This window comes from Panthera leo, chromosome A3 (genome assembly GCF_018350215.1).
Source record: "Panthera leo isolate Ple1 chromosome A3, P.leo_Ple1_pat1.1, whole genome shotgun sequence".
Taxonomy (NCBI): Eukaryota; Metazoa; Chordata; class Mammalia; order Carnivora; family Felidae; genus Panthera; species Panthera leo.
The window spans coordinates 116,596,797-116,619,865 of record NC_056681.1 but is presented as its reverse complement, the minus strand read 5'-3'; the positions used below and the strand labels follow the sequence as shown (position 1 = coordinate 116,619,865).

Below are 23,069 nucleotides of genomic sequence, written 5' to 3'. Positions count from 1 at the left end.
GAAAAAAAGGCAGGAAGAGAGAGCCCTGTCCCCTGATGAAAGGATGGGCCTCTAGGCAACCCGATTGTTTTGCCCTGAGGAAAAGGCATTTCCAGAGTTCTGGGGCCAGTGTCCTCAAGCAGCGGGTGGAAAGCTGGGGGTGGACTAAGCTGCAGGTGACACTCCTGTCTCAGTTCCACCTGTCTGGGAGGGTCATGGGACAAGAGGTGCATCCATCTTCTGGGGCTTGCCCAGGTCAGAAGTTCCTTCTGCGTAGGCTCAGTTCCAATGGCCCTCGGCTGGCAGGGCTACGGCCTTCCATGCACAGTGGCCCGGAGGTGGTGGAATGGCTTCGGGAGCTGACGCGACTGCTGGAGGCCAGAGAATATCAGTCTCGGATGGAGGGCGTGGGGCGGCTCCTGGAGCGCTGCAAGGCTGAGCCAGAGCTCATCACCGCCAACCTGGTCCAGGTGAGTGCTGCCCCTTCCCTGCTGTCTCACCTGGCTGTCCCCTGTGGGTGCAAATTCAATTTGGAAAACTCAGGACAGGGTTTGACATTGTGCCAGACCCCTCAGGGTAAAGGGAGCCCGAAAAGTACCTGCTATCCAGTTGCCTTGGTAACGCTGTGGGACTGCCTGGAAGTAGCCAAGGGGGCAAGGGCATCACCTCTTGCCAGGCCCCTTGGGACCACCCAGAGATGTCCTGGCATCTCTCATCCCTCTAGCAGGTTTATAGCAGGGTGGCGGGGGGGGGGAGCGGGGGGGGCGGGGGGGAAGCTAGAGGTAGAGGATGCCACGGCTGAAGGCTGCTCCTGGTCTAGCCAGGCACATGATGTTTGGGGGCAGAGTATGTGTTGGCCAGGGGACTGGCCATGATGGCTGGACAGGTGGGTTAGGAGCAAGCACAGGCCTTTCACAGGCTGGAAGCAGGGGCAGATGTTTGCTTCTTCCAGGACTGAGGCTGCTGATGGTCAAGCCATGTAGCAGAGTACTTAGGGCACAGGCTTGAAGTCAGCAGCCTCGCTGTGTGATCTGGGGAAAGTTAGTGAACCTTTTTCTGCCTCAGTTTTTGTTTTGTTTTTAATAGTAAACTGAGGATGGGAATGCATGCTTCATCGGTTTGGATCGTTCCGTGAGAGTGCAGGGTACCTAACGGGATGCTCTAGATGCTTTGACGCAATGAGTGCTCAATATACAGTTGTTCTTGCCCTCTTCCCCTCTTTCCCTTTTGAGGAAGTAAGCTCCTCGTCACTGAGAATGTTCTGGTGTAGTTTGGATGACCAGGAAGGCAGGAGGAATCCCTGCCAAGGGTGGTTGGTTGGGTTGTGGGCCTCCTGCCCAGCCTGGGTTCCCATGGGCTCTTGGTTTCTGTTTCCTCAATAGGTCTTTGATGCTTTCACCCCAAGGCTTCAGGACTCCAACAAGAAAGTGAACCAGTGGGCCCTGGAGTCCCTTGCCAAGATGATCCCCCTCCTCAAAGAAAGCTTACACCCTATGCTGCTGTCCATCATCATCGCTGTTGCAGACAACCTCAACTCCAAGAACTCGGGGATTTATACCGCTGCCACAGCTGCGCTGGACGCCATGATTGAGAGCCTGGGTGAGCCTCCTGCCACAGCCCTGCTTGGCTCCATTATGCAGTGGGCTTGCTTCCTGAGCCCTCTGCGGGGTGGGCTCACCCTTCCTGCTGGGAATCAGCACAGTGCTAACAGGCACTGGGGCTTTCAGGCCAAATGTTTCCCTGGAGGCTGCAAAGGATGGGGGTGGACAGCCCAGGACATGGTTGGCAGACTTTTCCATGTCACAGCCACCTGAGGGTCCTCGACGGTAGGAGTGGAAGAGATGTGGAGATGATCTAGTCTTGCCTCCTCATAGTACATGTGACAGAAATGACTCAGCCAGGGTCACACAGTACTGAAGTGATTGAGCCAACAGGGCATGGAAGGAAAAATAGGTCAGGGTTACCAGGAAGAAGCTGGAAACAGTGTAGAGATGGTAACAGTGGGTGTGGCTTGTATGGGGACCAGGCCGGATGGCGGTGAGAGAGCAGAGCAAGTCTGCTGGGGAGGACAAAGTAGATGGGTGAGTGGACCCAGGTCCACTGATTGATTGTCTGATACAGGAGTCAGGCTGGGATCCCACTGGCTTTTGAGCATGGGATGGACAAGCATTGCCTTTGAGAAAGACTGTTCGGGGCCAGGGCTCAGGGAGGGAGGAATTTAGGATGAGGGGTGGAGGGTGAAGGGGGAGTGGAGGTGGGGGTGGGATGAAAAGGAAAAGGGGGGGGGGCAATGGGAGAGACATCAGGGAAGGCAAGAGCTCCTTAAGTCCTATGTGCTTCGCACTAACACATCTTGGTTCTCCAACATCGGGTGGAATTTGGGGTACATCCGCTTCTGTTCTCTATGCCTTTTGTAGATGATTAGAAAGTGATATTTGGTGTATCTAAGACGCAGACTGAAGTGCAGATGTGTGTGTGATGTAGCACATGACTACGGTCATGTCCAGACCAGAGGAACCAAGGGTTTTCAAACCACTCTTGACTCTATGTGACCAAGCTTATGCTCGGAGAACCACCTTTTTGGCCTTGTTGCTGTATGTCCCGATGAGCACAGAGCAATGTCCTGCCTTGAGAACCCGCAGAGCATCCCCGTGGTGAGGCTGGAAACACCGAAAGGCACCCCTCCCCTCCTGGTGCCCACACCCTATGGGAGCCCAGCTCCCTGGGGCTGGACAGCAGCTGTGTCCTTGGCTGGAGCTTCCAGAAGCAGTTTCAGTTACAAATCAAAGGCCTGGTCAGGCCCTTCTCTGCCTCTTCAGTTCATAAATACTGTCAATTTCCTCTCTTCATCTCAAAGGGAATTTATGATTTGCTGAGTTTGTTGCTGTAGAACAAACAATATAAATCCAGCTTTAAATTACGGCTAGTTCACAGCGCTGCTCTGGGTAAGTGAGATTGCTGTTGCCAATAACCACGGCTCTTGGTAAATCACTGCGGGCCCTGGATTTATTGGGAAAACCTGCACCAAGCAAAATAGGCTTTAGCTATTTGAAGAGGCTAAGCACCCTTGTCTGAGGAGAGGAGCTTTAACACTTTCCTCTCCAGGTGTTATTGTCTCCACTTTCTGTCCTTGGGCCATCCTCCTGGAGCACGCTGGAGCTTTGGAACTCTGGGCTGCAGGATGTGGTGTCTCATATTGTCACAAGGCTCAGGCCTTCTCTACCTGAGGCCCTCCTCTACCCACTTGGGTGGGACACCCTGGAAAGGGGCTGCGAGACGGCTGCTTTTGTGATCTGACCACACCCTGAGGCAGGCTTCAGCTTCCAGGAAAGATGCCTATAGTTGTCCTTTCCTCCTGGGACAGGATCTCCTTGGAAATGGCTGATGATACCCACCCCCCCCCCCAACCCTGTCCCATCAGTGAAAGGATCTGATGGGAGGAGAACAGAGGCAGGCATGAAGGGCACTATTTTCCTCTCTAATCCTTAGGTCAGCGTTAGGCTGGAATGGAATGTCGTTGGCCTCAGGGAGTTGGATGGAGCCCAGTAAATCCCTGGCAAAAAGCTCCTGTGGGGCCCAAAGGGGGAAGCACAGGGTCTTGGCTCCCGGTCAGTTTGAGCAGGTGCAGCAGCGGCTCTCGGGGCCATGTGGCTTTGCTGTGAGCCATACTCACAGCCCAATGAAGAGTCTTGGTTTTGGAGGTGTTTTTAACTAGCTGATTTCTATATCCAGAAAGGGCAGAAGTGGATGGGTTTAGATTGCCAGTAAGAATTCACCCCTGCCAGGGAGTACCTAGGGTAGAATCAAGCTCTCTCTGGGAATGGTTCTCATCTGTCTAGAATGGGCTGAGTCTGGCCTGCAGAGGGAAAAATGGATGCAAATAATTAAACTTTCCACTGTCCCAGGGGATTGGGTGGTAGACATAGAGACTGGGGCAGGAGTGACAGAAGAGAAGGGTTGTAAATCTTCTCTTCCCATGTCACCCAGGTGGAGCCTGGTGGCTCCGATAGACTCTTAGCATCTCAGGGTCCCTTCTGGAAGTAGCTTGGAGCCCTTTGAGCAGAGGGAGCTTTTTTCCCCAAGGCTGGTGTCACCCCCCACAAGGGATTCTTGGCTCCAGGCTGGAGAGGAACAGCCAAATGCTGTGGAGTACTTAAATGTGTAGAATCACAAAGAAATGACTCAGCAGGTTGTGGTTTGTTTCCCTGATCAACAGGGGGCCAGGAGAACAAGAACACACAGTGGGTAGTCTGCCTTCTGGCACAAAGTCCAGATGACACAGCCAAACTGGGAGGTTGGCCTTCTTAAGCAACCTTTTAAGGTCCCTCTTGATTCTGGAATTCAGTGATAAGTTGACTCAACAGTCACCACATCTCTTCCGGTTCCTTGGTTTTCCCGTGGGTGTATGGGGCAGGTGGTGCGGTGGTCCACAGAGCAAGTGGGGATTTCTGCCCATGTCCCCTTTTTTGGGGGGGGGGGTGAGGAAGGAAACATGTGAGCACCTTGCTCTCTGACCTCTGCCCTTTGTTACTGCTGGAAGGAGCTTGGGGTGGCATCCTTTCTACTCTGCGCCAGGACCTTCTGATTTCAGGGGAGTTATTCTGGGGATCAGGGCAGTTCCTGAGCTGGCTGGCTGGTTCTGTCTTTGGGCCCTGTGACTGGGCTAGCTACAGAAGAAACTTCACTACTTAAAACATCAGGCTGCTGACAGCCACCCCCCTCCCAGTCAGACTGAGCATCAAAAGGAGTTCTGTTGATTAGCGTGGCCCCAGGCCAGTGCTGGAGAGTGCAGATAAGCTGGGAATGGGCAGCTTCAGATCTACTTTTTCGATTTTGCTCTGACTCCGAATTCTTTACCTTCTATAATCATATGACCAACATGGTATTGTGAAAGGAATTTAGAAACTCATCCATGGTGCCCCTCTAATATACCACCTGCTTAAAAATCTGTTCTATTTCCTGTCTGCCTGTGTACAGATTTCCCTTGTTAGAGATTGTAAGGTAAACACGATTTAGACTTTGCTTCTTTAACTATCCAGTATTCCATGCTATCATGCAGTGTTCCTACTTAAAAATAAGAAGTTTACTTTCCATCACGTAAAAGTCATACTTATTAATTATTGAGAAAATGGAAAATATAAAGCATTTGAAAGGAAAAAACCCTTCACCTTTAGTCTCAATTTCTCAGAAGAGACAGTTATTTAAAAAAAAATGCTTAAATTTTATTTTGGGGGCGGAGGGCAGAGAGAGAGGGAGAGAGAATCCCAAGCAGGCTCCACACTGTCAGCACAGGGCCTGACACGGGGTCTGATGCAGGGCTCGAGCTCATGGTTTGTGACATCCTAACCTGAGCTGAAATCAAGAGTCGGATGCTTAATTGACTGAACCATCCTAGGCACCCCTGGAAGAGACCATTATTAACATTTGGCTTTTTTCATTTTAGATTTTTTGCCTGTGCAGAGTCACGTGCATGACTCTTGTGCAGAGTCACGATCATATTACACATTTAAATTTGCATCCAGCTTAAAAAAAAAAAAAGAAGCAGAGCGTGAGCATTTGCATATGATTACACACTGGAGTCACTTTTAACAGGTCTGTCACATGCTGGACCACATCTTGTGTTTTTCTGTTTAAATGGATCATTCCCACTTTTGCTGCAATGAACGCACCTAGCTTGGGTGGCTGTGTGGCATGTCATGATTCATGGAGTCCTGTGCTTATTGTTGGGAGTCCAGTTTGACTCCAGTTTCTTTGCTGTCACTGTCTATGCTACCATACTTTTTGTGCTTTAAAAAAAGTTCTCTGGCTCCCCAGTAGCCTGAGGAGGATGTGGCCTGGTGCGCTTAGGGCTTAGCTGCATGGGACAGGTGCAAGGCCCCGGAGACCTCCGCCCCCTTGCAGGGAGGGAAGGCGAGGCCCAGGGAGGACGGGGATGTGGCCTGCCAGCCTGTAGCTGTTTTCCCTACGCTGCATGGCTCTGTTTGCTCTTCGTCCAGGCAGTGCCAAGGCCAGCTGTGGCAGCTGTGGCTCCCTTGTGGTGCAGAACAGGAGCCTGTGAAGAGCTCCGGCTAATGGAACATGGATTTTTTTTTAAGGGTTTGGAAGTTAGATTCCAGCCTCTTAATGGTCTCTCCACCATTCAGATTGCTGAGCTTTTGGAACATTCTCAGGTAATAAGAGTAACACTAGCAGTAATAGCTGATACTTACATAGTAATTATATGCCCAGGGCAATATCCTAAGTATCATAACACGACAGCGGCTCTAAGAGGAAGATGTTATCCTCCTTTTATAGATGAATAAACTCAAGTGTAGGAGGTTTTGTCCAGTGTTAATATAGAGAAACGTGGAAGAGCCAGGATTCGGTCCAGGCGACCTGAACCCAGAGCTCACACCCTTCACCATTTATTTTCCTGTCTCTCAATAAACCTGGGTGTGACCTGGGTGGTGAGCCATCACTACAAAAGCAGACAGAGGAAGAGAGGCCATCCACTTGGGGTGTGGTGCTCTGGGGTTTATAAACCAGTTCAGGCATGCTTAATGTCTCTGCTTGAACACTTTCTGTGGTGCTAGAGCATTTATTGAGCACCTGTTGTGTGCCAGGCACATGGGAGCATTATCTGTCACAGATGTCTGTCGGATGTGCATTTTCTAGTATCCCCCGAGTTCTTTACCTGTCTCTGGCTCTGGGAGGCCATGTCAGCCACCAGGAGCGGGGAGGTCTGGCTGGGTCCAGAAAATGTCCTGAACTGAGTTTTGTTGGGGGAGAGCAAGGAGGCAGAAGTCCTTGTCCTTGGATGTGAGCTCATGGTTAAAGGTGGGGGTGGGACAAATAGAAGCACCTGGAAAAAACAATGCAGACGACATTGATATAAAAACCTATGCTTACACGACTACAGATTGACCAAGTGGCCCTGAGACTGCTTCTCGGTAACTGCAACGTTCTAGAGGTTGGCATCTCTTTTATTTCCCAGAACAAATGATTTTAAAGACTCTTGCCTTATGGATGGAGCTTTTGCAAGCAGCAGGGATATGCGTGATGTTCATGTGTACATCTCCTCCTCTGTACCCCTTCCAGCTCTCAGGAGGGGAGCTAGGAAATGGGAATGAGCTCTTAGCTAGAATTGTCGCCTGACGGGAAAAGCGAAGCTGTGCACATCCAGGGGGATGCTGAGGTATTTAAGAAACTCAGGGAAGGTGGAGCTTGTCTGGAAAGACTTCCCGCGGTGGGTCTCTAATCTCTGTCCCCTGCTAAGAGAAATCTGGCACCTTGAGTGGGTCAGCCCCTAGGATCCCAGGACCTACTTTCTGGGGGCACCTGTGGTGACACCCACACAGACCTCTGTGACAGGTGTAGGCGGGCCCTGCAGCCACACCCCCGAAGAGCGTGTTTTGTTGTTTGCACTCCCTCCCATGGGGTCATCCTGGGACTGCCGTGGTTGCGCACTGTTGGGAGCTGGGCATATGGGAGTGATGTTAGCACGCCTTTCTCAGGTGAAGGGCTACTTTCCTCACCCTGTGCGTCTTTGTGAGGAGTGCAGGACTTCAAGTTTTAATAGTGTGAGAAACCAGGAGACGTCAGCCAGAATGGGGAAGAATGAGCAGTGTCTACATTCAGCACCTGTGGGATCTTTAGAAATACGTTCAAAGAATGCCAGAAGGCTTCTTTATCCCAAAGCAGCCCCCCTGCAGCTGCCTGTGCTTTCACCATTAGTGGTTCATTCTAATAAACACTCTTTCAACAGCCAGACGGGGAAGTACCCAGTCCTCAGTCCCCACCATGAGTGTGGCTGGGTAGCAGCAAGAGCTGGTTCCGGGGGCTGGGTGTGGGGTGCTGGGATGATTTAAAAAAAAGAAAAAAAAGGTTAAAAAAATCCCTCTTTCCCCTAAACCTCCTGAAAAGTGGGTTGGGGCATGTGGAGGATAAACTCTGCTGTCTGTACAAGGATGCCATCTGGGCCGGGGTCTCACACAGGGACGTTATAGATAAACTATTGAGAGCTAATAACACGCCCCGCCCCCTGCCGGTCCTCGCACATTCCCTCCTCTGACCCAACCAGAGTAAGCCAGATGCTTCTGCTGCTGATGGGGTGACCAACATCCTGGTTTGCCCGGGACTGGGGCAACCCTCTTTTGCCCCCAAACTCAATTTTAAGGAAGCACAGATAATAGGAACCGTATCTGTGGGAGTCCATGAAGCCTCTTTGGGAGCCAGTGTAACTAACTATGCCAGGTCGTTCACTCTTCCCCCGACACTCCGTTGCGACTTGGGCATTTAACTCAGCTCCCCAACGGGCCTCTTTCCCTAGGCAGGTGTTGCAGGGACCTGGAACTGAACAGCACTGAACCAGCCACAGCTTCACAGCCACTGACCCTCTCCTTCTCTTTCAGACAAGCTTTGCCTCCTACAAGCGTTTGCTGGGCAGGTGCGCTTCCTGAGTGGCCGTGCAGTGCTTGATGTCACAGAACGTCTGTCCGGTGAGCGTCCCCAAAGCTCCTCACCCTAGCCTTCCAGTCCATCTCTGTTCTTCTCTCCCGGTATGTAGAACCACCCACTATCTTAGACCCCCAAATAATCAAATAATCCTCGCAGATCTTTAAAAAAACTTGATAATCTGCTTTTTATAAATAATTCCCACCTTATCCAAAGGTAATCTTCATTTTTGACCACAATGGGGCAGGTTTGTACATAAACAAAATAGCTTTTAAGAAACTATTATGGGGGCACCTGGGTGGCTCGGTTGGTTAAGCATCTGACTTCGGCTCAGGTCATGATCTCACAGCTTGTGGGTTCAAGCCCTGCATCGGGGTCTGTGCTGACAGCTCGGAGCCTGGAGCCCGCTTCAGATTCTGTCTCCCTCTCCCTCTGCCCCTCCCCCACTCTCACTGTGTCTCTCTCAAAAATGAACGTTAAAAAAATTAAAAAAGAAAAGAAAATATTATGCATTTCTTCTTTGCAAACAGGACGTCCACTAAGCCATAGGGTACCTTTGTGTGAATCAGAAAAAAACAAAAAACAAAAAAAACCACCTCTTCTGGGTAGACCTTGCCTCCCAGCTACATGGCTTGGTCAGCGGCAACACTGTTGTGAGAATTAGCGTTGTCTCTTTTTGGGCACGCACAGGCTGGAAAGCAGAGCACAGGCTGGATTTCAACCCTCCTTGATGCCTGCTCCAGGTGCCCGGGGGCTGCACTACGTGGGATTTGGGGCCTTGGCGGGCGTCTGCTCTGCTGTGTTCAAGCTTTGGCCGAGGAGAGCTTTGCTCCCAGGCGGTGTCTTCTTTGAGTCTGCTGTCTCCAGTGATTCTGTTCCAGGTCTGAAACCTCCGGTGACGCGGGAGGAGTCAGCACGGGGAGGACCTAGGCTTTGTGGTTGTACCGACCTGTTTGCCACGTGCCGATTCTGCTCTTGGGCAGGTTATTTAACTTGGTTTTATAATCTTCCGTGCTTACCAAAAGCCTCCCCTACCTTCTTGGGAAGGAGGCAGAAGGGCTCTGTTCTCCAGACCTCTGAGCGCCCAACCTCTGCAATGCAGACAGGCTGTGCTACCCCCGTGCTCGAGTCGTTGTGTGAGTTGTCTTCAGGACAGTGTCGAGGCTCCCTGGAGTGACCTTCCAGGCTCTCCCCTCCCCCTCCCCCAGTTACACGCACTGGATCATCGAATCCTCCTAACAACCTCGTAAAGAGGCTGTGGGTGCCATGATTATCCCTTTTGTAGAAGTAAGGAAAGTGGAGATCGGAAAGATTTAGTGCCCAAGGTCCCTTGGCGAGCAATCTGGGCTTTGTCCCCAGGAGCCTGGCCACAGAGCCTCCGTGCTGTGCTGTCTCTCCCTGAGTGCCCTCCCTGAGTGCCCTCCCTGAGTGGCACCAGCATGCCACCGGCCTTGCTGGGGCTGATCTCCCATCCTCTGCCCTGTCCTGCCCACATGCGGCTCCCCTCCTGCAGAGAGAGCCCTTCTCCACCCTTCTTCCTCCACCTGGGTGGTGCTGGCCTGGTTCTGGCATCAACTTCTGTGTCCCCTTCCTCCCTACCCCCCTGCTTGAGTTTCGTGAGCCTCTCAGGAGCATGTCCCCCCCCCCCGCCCCCTGCCCCCCGCCCCGTGCCAGCCTCAGTCCGCACTGGGGGTGCTCAGCGCACATTGCCTGGCTGAGGATGTCATTCAACTCCTCCACAGCCCTGTCCTGCTCTTGGCCTTGCCTCTGTGCCCTGGTTCAGCCCTTTTAGTGTCCCTGGAGTGGACCCTTGGCTTCCACCCAGGTGATAGGCCTTCTCCAAGCAAAGTAGGGCGGGGGGCTAAATGCAGCCATGGTGTCATGTTGCTGGTGCCCAGGAGCCCCCTAACTGAGACCACCTGGGTGCCAGACAAGGAACCCTTTTCTGTTGCTCAACATCAACATTCTCTGGGTGAAACCCTTACCTGTCCTTGTATGAGTGATATATGGGCCCCGGAGGTGGATGGCTACCTCACTTTAGATCCTCCATTTAACTGTAAATATTTTCCATCTGTCTCCAAGAGACCTCAAAGCAAGAGTTTCTACGTAGCTCTCCCGTTAAGTCGGGCCCAGCCAGGAACAGAGAAGAAAATTTCAATTGGCACAAGGTGTGGACTAATAATAGCACAGCTTAACAGGAGTAAATCTTTTGCTAATTACTTCAGCTGCCTTTTAAGCTCAAAATTTAGTGGGGTTTTCTTCCCCGTGATGACTCCCAGAAGGGCGATCGCTGCCTCTGCCCGCTTGAGGGCCCACCACCATCAGCCAGGTGACCTCCACCTTCTGTGCCCGGGGAACGTGGGCCTGACTGCAGAAGTGAGCTTCCTGGGCCCCGCTGTGAAGGCCTCGCTGCTGGGAGGGAGAGAGGTCAGGTGTGAGTGCAGCCTGCCGGGGGCCGCGGCCGAGTGACGCGGGGCAGGTTAGGGGCAGGTGAGCCCCTCACCCTTGGGTGGGCACAGGGGAGCCCTACCTGCGCCTGGTTCTGGGGATAGCTGTCTCCTCGGTTTGCAGGTGAGATCCCGTGGAGGTTTAAAAAAGACTCTGAATTATACTTGTTCAGTATAACTTGCCTCCCCCGACCTTAGGGCTGCCCCCGTGGCTTTCCTGTTAACTGTGGCCTCCTTCTCAGTCTGTCTCTGGCTTCGAGGGCTGTCTCCAGCTCCCACCTCTCTGCCCCACTTTATGAGGCTGCTCACCCCCAACGTGGCTGGCTTGACTCACTGGGTGCCGTCCTGCCTTGCCTGGGAACGAGGACTGCCTTTCTTTCTGAGGGCTCTATGACCTTGGGGAGCCCCTGAGAGGTCCCACAGTGTGGGGTGCAGGAGCCCTGGGGGTGTGGCCTGAAAGCCAACATACACGCTCCATGGGAAATGGCATGGCTCAAGTGCCAGGCCGAGCTGAGGGGGCCAGCTCATCCTCTCTGGTCCCCTGTTGTCCGAGGCTTGCTCCGGAGTCAGAGGGGCCCCGTGGGAAATATCCTGGGGGGTCGGATGATGTTAAGCTGGTGAAGGAAGGACAAACTGAGGTTTCACTAAAAATGAAACAAAACACACCAGCCTCTGAACTGAAGAACTCCAGGAGGATGGGGACAGCGGGGGGTGAAGAGCATGAGCCGTGGAGTCGAGGCGGGCCTCTGCCCTCCGCCCTTGTTAGCCACGTGGCCTTGGGCAGGTTTCTTGACCCCTGAGTGTTGGCTTCCTCCTCTGCAGGATGGGCTGGTGTCCTGCCTCTTGAGGTGCTGTGAGAACAATGGAGTCATGCTGCAAAGCTCTGACCCCCAGACTCAGGACTGAGGCAGTGTTAGGTTCCTGGATGTGTGTTGGCCCAGGGAACCTTCCAGTTGCTTTGCTCCATAAATAAGTAAAGTGCTTCTCTCGGCGTTGTTTGCCCTCACCAGCCCTTCTCCTCGGCAGGATGACAGGCGGACCGCGCTGTGTAGAGCAAGCATTGTTAGCACCGATGCACTCAGGGTAATGGTGGCCGTGGCTGACGGCTGGAGCAGTGGCTCTGAAGTGACTTGGGGTAGCTCTTGAGGTGGTCTTGACCCCGGCATTTACTCTGACAGAGGGCTTGCTGGCAGGGGTAGCCTGCTTCTTGGATTTCTGGGGATTAAAAAGGGTAGAGAGGCTGGGATAACCCGATTTCAGGGGTTCGTCACTGAATCATGGGTCTGTGCAGAGCTTGATGGTTGAAAAGCACGTTCAGGCCTCCCGGATTACTGCTGGTCTTATTGTGAGGTTTGGTGTCCAGACACTGGGGAGGCCACACTGGGCTTATCTCCTGCTGCCTGTTTCATTTTTCAGAATGCTTCATTTGAGAGAGTGTTGGTTTTCCTCCCTGGTACAAGTTTTTGTTCATGTGAAGTCACATAGGTGGGAATGTGGATTAAAGTAACACTAGTCCTAGCTACTCTTTGTCACCTGCCTACCTACCTGGGCACCTCACGTACATTTATTATCTAAGCTCTAACAATCCTAAGAGTTTGGTTCAGGATGATTATCCTTAGATTAGGGAACAGCCTCAGAATGGTTAGGTGGCTTTCTCAAGTCATACAGCTAGTGAATAGCAGAGGCAGTTTTGCAGTCCGGCCCTGTCTGCCTCTTTCCTCTCCCCTGGGCTGCAGGGACTGGTGACGACTGTCATGGGCTCTGAGCACTTTTGTTTTTACATACTCATTCCTTCATTAAAAAAAAAAAGTTAAAAATTTTATATTACAACTGATTGGTATAAACATGAATATAAATCAGGCTGGATATCTTCATATTTTTTTTTCTCTGGATTTTAAAGAAATAACATTTCCAGGGCCCCTCCACGTGTCCCGAGCCCTAGGTCGTGTGTCTGATGGACTAGTTGGCCCTTCTGGGCTGCCTGCCCTTTAGGGGATAGAACTGGTGTCCCAAGAGAGGGCAGGGAAACAGAGAGAGAGAGAGAGAGCAAGCCTGCCTTGAGTAACTCTCCCTCTTTTCTGCCCAACAGTGCTGGTGGCCTCTGTTTACCCCCAGAAGCCCCAGGCCGTGGAGCGTCAGGTCCTTCCGGTCCTCTGGTATTTCCTGAACAACATGACGGGGAACGGTGTCCTGCCTGGGCATGGCGGGAACGTCCGCGTGGCGGTGTGCCGGCTGTCCAGGGGCCTCCAGGAACAGATGGGCTCCCGGCTGCGGCACCTGGCTGCTGGCCAGCCAAAGCAAGTCCTCAAAATGCTCCAGGAACTCTTAGACACAGAATCCCGGTGAGGCAGCCCCAGCCAACGTCACCGACAGAGGGGTGGCATCTGACAGCAAGACAACTGGCAGCTCGTGCCCCTTTCACCTGGGTTACAGACGGATCTGAAATGGGCAGTCATTATTTTTTATCTTACTTGATTTTTATGATGGAACAGTCTCCCGGCCGACTTTCTCTTAGAGTTCCAGATGCACATAGTATATTTTGAAGTAGGAATAAAGGAATTATTTATTTTTCTAAGGCTTTATTATCGTGTGCTTTTTTAACCTCAGGGAATTTTTCAATAACTAGGCTTGTGACAAAGAAAACAAGACAACAGCAAAATCAGCTGCAGATGACATCGAAACGAAGAGATGGGGAGAAAAAGGGTAGCACAGACCCCTGTGCTGCAGACCCTTTTGGCCACGGCCCCCTATCTGTGACAGACTGGACAAGCCCTCCTGAACCCAGAGACCCTGAATTGGCCATTTAAACCCAGTCCGTTTGTTATAAGCCTGATTTGAGGTGAGTAGGGCAAACATCTCCAGGGTCATCCTGATCCTGTGGGAGGCTTCCTTTTTTTTTTTCTTTTTTTTAAGTTTATTTATTTTGAGAGAGAGAGAGAGAAAGGGTATAAGTGGGGGAGGGGCAGAGAAAGAGGGAAAGAGAGAATCCCAAGCAGGCCCTGCATTGTCAGCACAGAGCCTGATGTGGGGCTCGAACCCATGAACCGTGAGATCATGACCTGAGCCGATATCATCAAGAGTGGGACACTTAACCGACTGAGCCACCCAGGTGCCCCTCTGTGGGAATCTTCTAATCTGTCCAGCTTCTCAAAAGGCAGGGGGAGTTTGACATTTGCGTTACTAAAAGCCTTCTCAGCAAGATGGCATTCTGACTAGTTCTGCAGAGGGTCAGATGATGTTTCCCACTCAAAATACCATAAATGAAAGCACTTGGCCAAGCATAAAGCTACATGATGTGCAGATGTCGTGTGGGAGCTCTGAAATTACATGGGTTCCTCCACCGGGGGCTGGATCGGGAAGCTGGAGGGGCGTGTTGGGTACAGGATGCACCAGAACACAAGCTGAGAGAAAGTGTTGCCCCCTGAGGGAGCAGCCAGGGAAATGGGGTCCTGCAGGAAGAGAGGGACGTCTGGGGCTGGGGCCCTAGATGCAGTGAGAGTGGCTTTGCCTTGCCTGGGGCCACTGGCAGGTTGGCAATACTGTGACCGGGAGGAATTAGAGCTCAGGTCATTACCTCAAACACACGTATAAGGTGTGAGCTGAAGGGGCAGCGTCCCATCCCAGCCAAGGAACCCAGCCAGACCCACAGCAACACTCTGGGCAGATCCAGATGGCTGAGGCCCTGAGGCCCCAGCCTCCTGCCTGCAAGTTTTCTGGCAGGCCCCAGAGGTGGACCCCGTCCAGTGTCACCCACCTCAAGGCATAATATCGGTTCTACATCACGGTTCCAAGCCTCTCCCGAGGGGAATGGCCCAGAGCTGGCTGGGCAGCCCTGAATCAACTCACTTATATATTTCCATGTTCATGGGTATCCCTGAGAAAGCCACTTTTTCATCTTGCCTGTGTGGCCAGATACAGCAAGGCCGGCTCCTACCCCCACAATGCTCTAGGGTGAGGTTGGGTATGGTACAATCATCCCGGGACTCGCTTTTAATATGTGGCTTAAGTGTGACTTTAAGTAATTCTAGCCCCAGCAGGAGCTGCTTCTCGCTAATTGTGACCCCAGCAGGGGCTTCCCAGCAGCCACTTCCCTGGCTGATTCTGACTGAAGCAGGTTAAAGGCTTGCTGGACAGGGAGTCATGAAAGATGCCCAAGAGGCTGATTTTTAAACATTTTAAAGTTTTACACAATTTAATTAATTGTGTTTGCTTGGAGTCTGAGCAGACTCTTTGGGTTTGGTCGGGAGACTGACATTTTCTGCTTGCCAAGATCCTAGAACCTGTAGGAGCCCAAGGATGTAGAGTCTGGCAGGGACTTTGAAGGCGGAAATTAAGCTCAAAGGCATCATCCTCTCTTCCCGCTTCGAGGTCCTGTTTTCCAAGGACGTCTTCAAAATGGAAGCCTCCCATTCCCTGTGCTCTGTATCCACCCTCCTGGGTGGAGAGTTTGAAATAACTGAGAACCGCTGAAAAGCAACAAATAACTGCAAGGTTCTATTTTCCTCCACTCAATTTTAACCTTAGATCGAGTCTCTGGGCAGCTGGGCTCTGTGGGCAATGCCCCTGACCCAACCCCACTGGGGACGGCCTGGGTGATTCTCTCAGGGCCTTACGAAATTTCAGCCTCCAAAGGTTTCCCACATCATTACTCCTTACAATTTTTTAAATTTCATTTAAAAAATAATTTTTTTAATGTCTATCTTTGAGAGAGAGAGGCAGTGGGGAGGGGCAGAGAGAGAGAGGGAGACACAGAACCTGAAGCAGGCTCCAGGCTCTGAGCTGTCAGCACAGAGCCTGACTTGGGGCTTGAACTCACGAGCCACAGGATTATGACCTGAGCTGAAGTTGGATGCTCAACCAACTGAGCCACCCAGGCACCCCTCCCACATCATTACTTTTAAAACAGGGAAGACAGCATATTAGCCTCGGTCTGTCGGGAGTGCGTGCGGGAAGGAGGCCCTAATGGATGGTCAGTGGTGGGAAATGAAGATTGAGAGCCACCCCATTCTTTGCTTGGCTGTGTGTGCAGCCAGGAGCCCTACCTCCTGAAGATGTGCTTGGGGTGGGAATATAGCTTCTAGTTATGCAAGGGCCCCTGTCTCCCTCCAGTGTAAGAATTAAGGACTAGACTTGACTTGTATCTGCTTAGGACTTTCTGGGACTTTAGGAAAAGCTGCCTACAGGCCCTGCTTCTCATCTTGTTTTCTCTTCCCTGATTGATGTCGGGATCCCACCGCTAGGGATTTTGATTCACTTGGTATGGGGTGGGGCCCAGGGCACGGTCTTTTCTTTCTTTTTCTCCCCTTCGGCTTTATTAGGATTTAATGGACATATAACATTGTGTGAGTTTAAGGTGTACAATGTGTTGATTCGATACATTTATACATTGCAAAGTGATTACCACCATAGCCTTACCTAACACTTCCATCCCATGGCATAACTACTGTTTCTTTTTTGTGTTGAGATGTATTCTCTTAGCAGCATTCAAGTATATGATACAGAATAAGTAGCTATAATCACCATGCTGTTCATTAGGTCCGGAGAATTTGTTAATCTTACAACTAGAAGTTTGTATGCTTTGATTACCGGCCACCCCCCCCCCCCCCCCCCCCCCCCCCGGCCGCAACCACGTCCTCCTGTGGAGCAGCAGGGCTGGAGAAGCAGTGCCTAAGTGCCTGCTCCCAGCCTGGCTCAGTCCCTCCAGCGAGGACAGCATTGCTCACCAGGTGGGTGTTTCTCCTTTTTTTTTTTTTTTTTTTTTTTTATTTATTTTTTTTTTATTTTATTTATTTTTTTTTTTTAGAATTCGCCCCATTTTATTTTATTTTTTTTTGTTTTTAATGCTTATTTATTTATTTATTTATTTATTTATTTATTTATTTTAATATATGAAATTTACTGTCAAATTGGTTTCCATACAACACCCAGTGCTCATCCCAAAAGGTGCCCTCCTCAATACCCATCACCCACCCTGCCCTCCCTCCCACCCTGCCCTCCCTCCCACCCCCCATCAACCCTCAGTTTGTTCTCAGTTTTTAACAGTCTCTTATGCTTTGGCTCTCTCCCACTCTAACCTCTTTTTTTTTTTTTTTTTTTTTTTTCCCTTCCCCTCCCCCATGGGTTTCTGTTATGTTTCTCAGGATCCACATAAGAGTGAAACCATATGGTATCTGTCTTTCTCTGTATGGCTTATTTCACTTAGCATCACACTCTCCAGTTCCATCCATGTTGCTACAAAAGGCCATATTTCATTTTTTCTCATTGCCACGTAGTATTCCATTGTGTATATAAACCACAATTTCTTTATCCATTCATCAGTTGATGGACATTTAGGCTCTTCCCATAATTTGGCTATTGTTGAGAGTGCTGCTATAAACATTGGGGTACAGGTGCCCCTATGCATCAGTACTCCTGTATCCCTTGGATAAATTCCTAGCAGTGCTATTGCTGGGTCCTAGGGTAGGTCTATTTTTAATTTTCTGAGGAACCTCCACACTGCTTTCCAGAGCGGCTGCACCAATTTGCATTCCCACCAACAGTGCAAGAGGGTTCCTGTTTCTCCACATCCTCTCCAGCATCTATAGTCTCCTGATTTCTTCATTTTGGCCACTCTGACTGGCGTGAGGTGGTATCTGAGTGTGGTTTTGATTTGTATTTCCCTGATAAGGAGCGACGTTGAACATCTTTTCATGTGCCTGTTGGCCATCCGGATGTCTTCTTTAGAGAAGTGTCTATTCATGTTTTCTGCCCATTTCTTCACTGGGTTATTTGTTTTTCGGGTGTGAGGGCGATCTGGCTGCGACATCTGTCACCCCATTGATCGCCAGGGTTGATTCGGCTGATCTGGCTGGCTAGGCGGGTGTCCCCTTCCTCCCTCACCGCTCCATGTGCGTCCCTCCCGAAGCTGCGTGCTCAGTCGAAGAGGACGACCTTCCCCGATAGAGGAGGACCGTTCTTCGGTCAAGGGTATACGAGTAGCTGCGCTCCCCTGCTAGAACCTCCAAATAAGCTCTCAGGTGGGTGTTTCTGAGTCTGGGACCAGTAGGGGTTCCAGTTTGGTCCTTACCATTACTGGGGCTTATTCAGGGAAGTGTTATGTCTCCTCTGTGTCTTGTCACCTGGTGTTTCGGTGAAGAAGGCTGTAACATTTGAAGGTTTTGTGTTGTTTTAATCACAGCTTTATAATTACCTCTCCGTGGGTTGACAGCTGTTATTAGCATCACCTTGGGCTCTCCTTGAGAATCTTGACATCCAGAAAGTGATCCACACCTCTGAGGCTGGTGTCAGAAGCCATTAACTAAACAATAGCTTTAAAAAGTCTCCAGGTTTTGTAAACACAGCCAATCCTGTCCCCCTTCCAAAGGAGGGAAAACAAAAAAAGCTAGATAAATAATTTTCATGGAGGCAATTTGTTTCCCAGGGTCTGTATTTTCCTTTCTGTCTCATCCATTGGTTTTTGCTACTTTGGGGCACTGGCAATAAAGTAGAAGTGCCTTCTGTTCCCTTTGGGGGGTTTCACCTGGAAGCCCACTTATGGGGGGGGGGTTCACAGCAACAGGGAATGAAGATTTAAAAAAAAATCTTTTTGAAAATGACTTCTCTTTTTTTTCTAAATGCCAGGGCAGTGGTGGGGAGGGACAGGGAGCTGTTGAGGTACATAGAGGGGACTATTATTTTCTAAAATTCTCTTGGAAATTTTGTTTTGAATTTCTATCCAAGCTAGTTTAAGAGGTATGGCTAAAATTACAGCTGGCCTTTGGCTGGATATGAAAAATAATTTCCTCTTTGTAAATGCTGGAGAAAACTGGGAATTTCTGCCAAAGAAGGTTGTGGCATCTTTTAGAATAATCTAAATCCTGCTGGCAGTAGGTATTAGAACCAAGGCTGAGCAGGGGCTGAGGAATGTGTCACTAGCTGGCAGGGTGTCTTAGGAACAAATATTTGATATCCCTCAGCCTTTTTTTTTTTTTTTTTTTTTTTCATTTGTAAAAGGTGTTGAAAAAAAAGACTGGCTTTGTTCATCTCAGAGGATTTTTGAAAAATCTAGTAAAACAATGTAGATAATTGTGTTTTGAAAATGTAGAGTGTTACGGACAAAGAAAAGGTATAATTATTATCAACTGTAGCCTCAGCCCAGTAAAACCTGCTGTGCAGGAGGCACGGAAGCCATTCCCACCATCTGACTGACAGATCACCCACCACTCAGCATGGGAAAAAATGGGAGATTCTGAAGCTCAATTTTTTTTTTCCATTTGGAATATTTGATATTTGTAGCCATGTTTGCCAGCAAAATGTTTTAAAGACTTTTCACTTTGAGAGACACGGAACGCTACAGAGAAGAACGTCCGTTCTAGCTGCATTTAACTTGGCCGGTTTTAACTTTCTCCGAGAATCAAAGCGCAGATCTGGAAGGGGCGGGCGTGTACTTTCTTTTCTTAATCAGAATCTCCCGGTGTGGGGGTGGCAGAGGTGAACATTACCAGCACCCGGGGTGGAGGGACTGTCAGCTCAGTTCTTCCAGATGGCTCAGAAAGATGGTTTAGAAGACTTGTCGATGGCAGGGTAAGGAGGCTGGCAATGTCATGGTGGCTTTGCAGATGAAGAAACGGATCCCTAGAAGCCCGGTCACAGGGCTGTGGGATAGAGGCATTGAGTCTCAGGCTCCTGTGTCCCAATTCCAACCATCAGGAGTAGGACCAACTCTGGCTCCCCAGGGTGACTGTCGCATTCACCACACCCCTCCTTTCTCCTCTGGTCACCTTGTTTCTTTGATTCATCCCATCTCAGGTCTCAGACCCACCAGGTTTGCCTTGGGCATTACCTGACTCTCCCTGGTGCTGCCATTCCAGCCAAAACAGATTGGTGGCTTGTGTGCAAGACTTCAAGGGTATCTGGGATTCAGCATTCAGAACCCTGGCTCCTAGATGGCTCGAATTCTGTGGTCACAGGGCCCACAGATTATCCGGGAAGTTACTCTCTGAAGCCCATGAGAGTCATCCAGCCAGCAGTGTCCAGGGTCCCCCATAAAATTGAATTAGATGGCTGAGTGAATTAACCGTTTGCTCCACTGCGTGTGCAATGCATCTTTAATTACATTTCATAAAAATGTCGGGATGGATTGATGGAACTTTCTTTAAACTTCAGGTAGGCACTGGGAGTAAACCACAGTGCAGTAAAACTTGTTCTGTTAATATAAGCCCAGAACACATTTACTTTATGGCAGTTCAACAGAGGCTTTGATGTGGGGCTACTTAAAAATATATTACCTTTGCAAGGCTTTCCTTTGGAAGATACAGTGGGTCTTGGCAGCCTATAAGCTGTCAACCAAGTGATCAATTGACAAACATGTTCACACTTATAAGTCACTGCACCAGCTCTCCTGATACATGCAAAACGCTGGTTTATTGTAGAAGAAAGCGTGCATTTCTCAAAATCCTTTCATTCGTGGTGTAGGGTTGATGAGACAAGTCTTGTCAAACAAGCTTTTCACAATGCAAGAGAAGTCTCTTTGGTCTGTCTGCCCTGCATTTTCTATCCACATGGATTATTTCAGGTTCTGAACTGGGTGTATGATGTGAGGAAACAGATAGATGCTGCTTATACAACTGCACAGATCCAGGCTGTGGAGGGAAAGTTCTATTTCCTCTTGAAGATTGTATTTATACTTGCAAGAAGCTATCACTGTTCTGCCAGAGTATATATCTCCTTTTTTTTTTTTTTTTTTTTTCTCAATGAATCCTTTTGATGGAACCGGAAAATTGTGTTTTTCCCCTGGGGCAGAACCATATGCTATGTTACTAACATGTTAGATACAGAGCTGAAGCATCTTCCTCTCTGCAGCTCTGGGGTCTCCATGAGTGTTGAGGATGGCTGGACACCCTGGAAAAGACTTGGTCCAAAGAACACGGGTATAATATGTGCCTCTTAAACTGTTATCTTCTTTGGTGGCAGCCTCTCTTGTCTTTATATCCAAAATTTCTTCTTTGTTTCTAACTTTGGGAAGAAAAACTGCAGACTCATGAGTCCTTAATGGTTGGGTCTATTGGCTTAATTAAAAAATATTTTTTTTTTATTATGTTTCTTTATTTTTGAGAGGCAGAGACAGACAGAGCGCGAGTGGGAGAGGGGCAGAGAGAGAGGGAGACACAGAATGCGAAGCAGGCTCCAGGCTCTGAGCTGTCAGCACAGAGCCCAACGCGGGGCTCGAACTCATGAACTGTGAGATCATGACCTAAGCCAAAGCTGGATGCTCAACTGACTGAGCCACCCAGGTGCCCCTATTGGCTTAATTGTTTTAAAGAGACAAAACAAAACAGACCCTGCTCTCCCTTCTCCTTTGAGGACAAGAAGTGGATTGGGCTCAGCAAGGACGAGGTTCTTGGGTGGAGGTGAGAGTGACCCATCTGAGAAGTTGTGGGATTGGGCTTGTCCCTCATGGCCACCAGCAGTGTGCTTTCTAAGGCAGAACCGTAGATGTCGGTTTGAGTAAAGGCCCGGTCTCGAGGAGGGTTGAAACTGAGCTGAAGCCACATAAGTTGCCTGTTGTGGTAGATTTAATTTCTTTTGTACAATGTCTAATTCACCTGTGATTTTGGCTAAGTCTCGTGGTTGGGATGGTAGCCAAAAAACCACCTCTGTGACCCATCTGCTCCTGTGCTGGCTCCGCACTGCTTCACCTTTGACCTTTATTGCCTCCTAGCCTCCCCTTACCACAGGGAAAGCTGACTTGGGATTCTTGAAGCCTTTGGGTCCTGGGCCAACACAATGGTCTATGCCAACTAATTGTCTATGCTACCTGGGCCTGGAGGCCTCTCACTACATCATGTATGGGGATATGTGACAGGAGCCTGGCATTGTCCTGGTACAAGCAGGTGCTCGGTAAATGTGGAGGGATGAAGAGGAGTCCTGAACTGCTCCAGGGCTGACAGCAGGAATCCTAGAAGCCCAGTACTCCTCCATTGCTGCCTCCACATAGGAAGGGTGAGTGTCAGCTGCTGCTTGGGGGAGGGGGCAGCCTCTCTCAGAGAGCCTCCTGCCAGGCACACTCGTGGAGGTTCATTCCAGACCTTTCTACCAGCCACCCACACCTAGCTTTCATTGCTGCAGCTGGGTGCACTTGGCCCCCACCTACAGACTCAAACGAACCCAAACCTCTAAGAGGCAGCCCTTTAAGAGAGAGCTTGGCCTTACTTCCTCCACCTGTGGATGTGACTCCCACTTCCTGTCCTGGTTCCAGGAACTAGACTTTTTATCGGCTCTGTGATTACACTCCTACATTGTATCACAATTTCATTGATGGGGTCCCTGTCCAGTCTCCCTTTGTTTCGGTTTCTGCTGTGTTTCTTCAGCCCCCTGGAAGCCTGCCCCTCAACCCCAGCCCAGGGCAGGGTGTGCTTTCTGATGGTCCCTCCCTGAAGCTGTTTACCAGTGAGCTGCATCTCCCGCCCAGCTTGCTTCCCCTGCGCTCAGGCTGGTGCCCAGCCTACCCAGGGCCCACACCCTCATCCCCCCTGCGCCTGGCCTGCCCAGGTAAGGAGACTGGCCAACTCTGTAGCAGGGAAGTTTCTTAAACCTGGCTGCTCTCACACACTTACGCTCCCTCCCATTTCCTGTGGCCCACGCGGTTCCCCAGGTCCACCCACCCACTCACCCTGCACGTAGCCCTGCCCACAACCAGCCCTGCCCCTGCCTGAGCTCTGCTCTGACAGCACAGATACCCAGCAGGCGTGAGCATCCAGCTGGGTGTGCACGGCATTTCCCAATAGAGGGGTGCGTTGTGGCCCCTCTCGGTGGTTTAATCAACTAATCCTTGGGTGCCTTTGAAGAGATTATCCTCATCACCCCTATTTTAATAACTGGACAAGTCAAGATGAATTCGTTTACTTAGAGTCACGGCCTGTCCCTAGGGGAGGTAGCTGTAGCCCCAGGGCCCAGTTTAACACGTTCTTGAGTCATGATCTATTTCAACAAGAAAGGACTTGAAGTCTATAATTTTCCCAAACTTAAAAAATCGGCTTTGCAGCGGATCTGGAGGATTGCCCCTTAGCTGTACCCCGTGGGCGAGAATTCTTGTCTTTAGACAACCCACTGAGCCTGCACTGAATCACCCAATTATGGCAAATTCTTTTCTAAATAGAAAGCCCTCTACAGCCACCGATGGAAAAATTCCAGATCTGCAGCAGATATCTAGCGCATGGGCAGAGGCAGGGT

The 23,069-nt window shown here is 50.2% G+C and overlaps 1 protein-coding gene across 1 annotated transcript in view; it reads left to right on the top strand.

Annotated features, from left to right (window-relative positions):
* Window positions 1-13,434, top strand: part of TOGARAM2 (TOG array regulator of axonemal microtubules 2) — a 38,788-nt gene extending 25,354 nt beyond the window's left edge. Inside the window, 5 exon segments of the mRNA XM_042933351.1 lie at window positions 257-449; window positions 1,362-1,578; window positions 8,370-8,456; window positions 12,949-13,214; window positions 13,216-13,434. Of these exon segments, the coding sequence (XP_042789285.1) occupies window positions 257-449; window positions 1,362-1,578; window positions 8,370-8,456; window positions 12,949-13,214; window positions 13,216-13,302 (850 nt within the window). The 3' untranslated portion in view covers window positions 13,303-13,434.
* The last annotated feature ends 9,635 nt before the right edge of the window (window positions 13,435-23,069 follow it).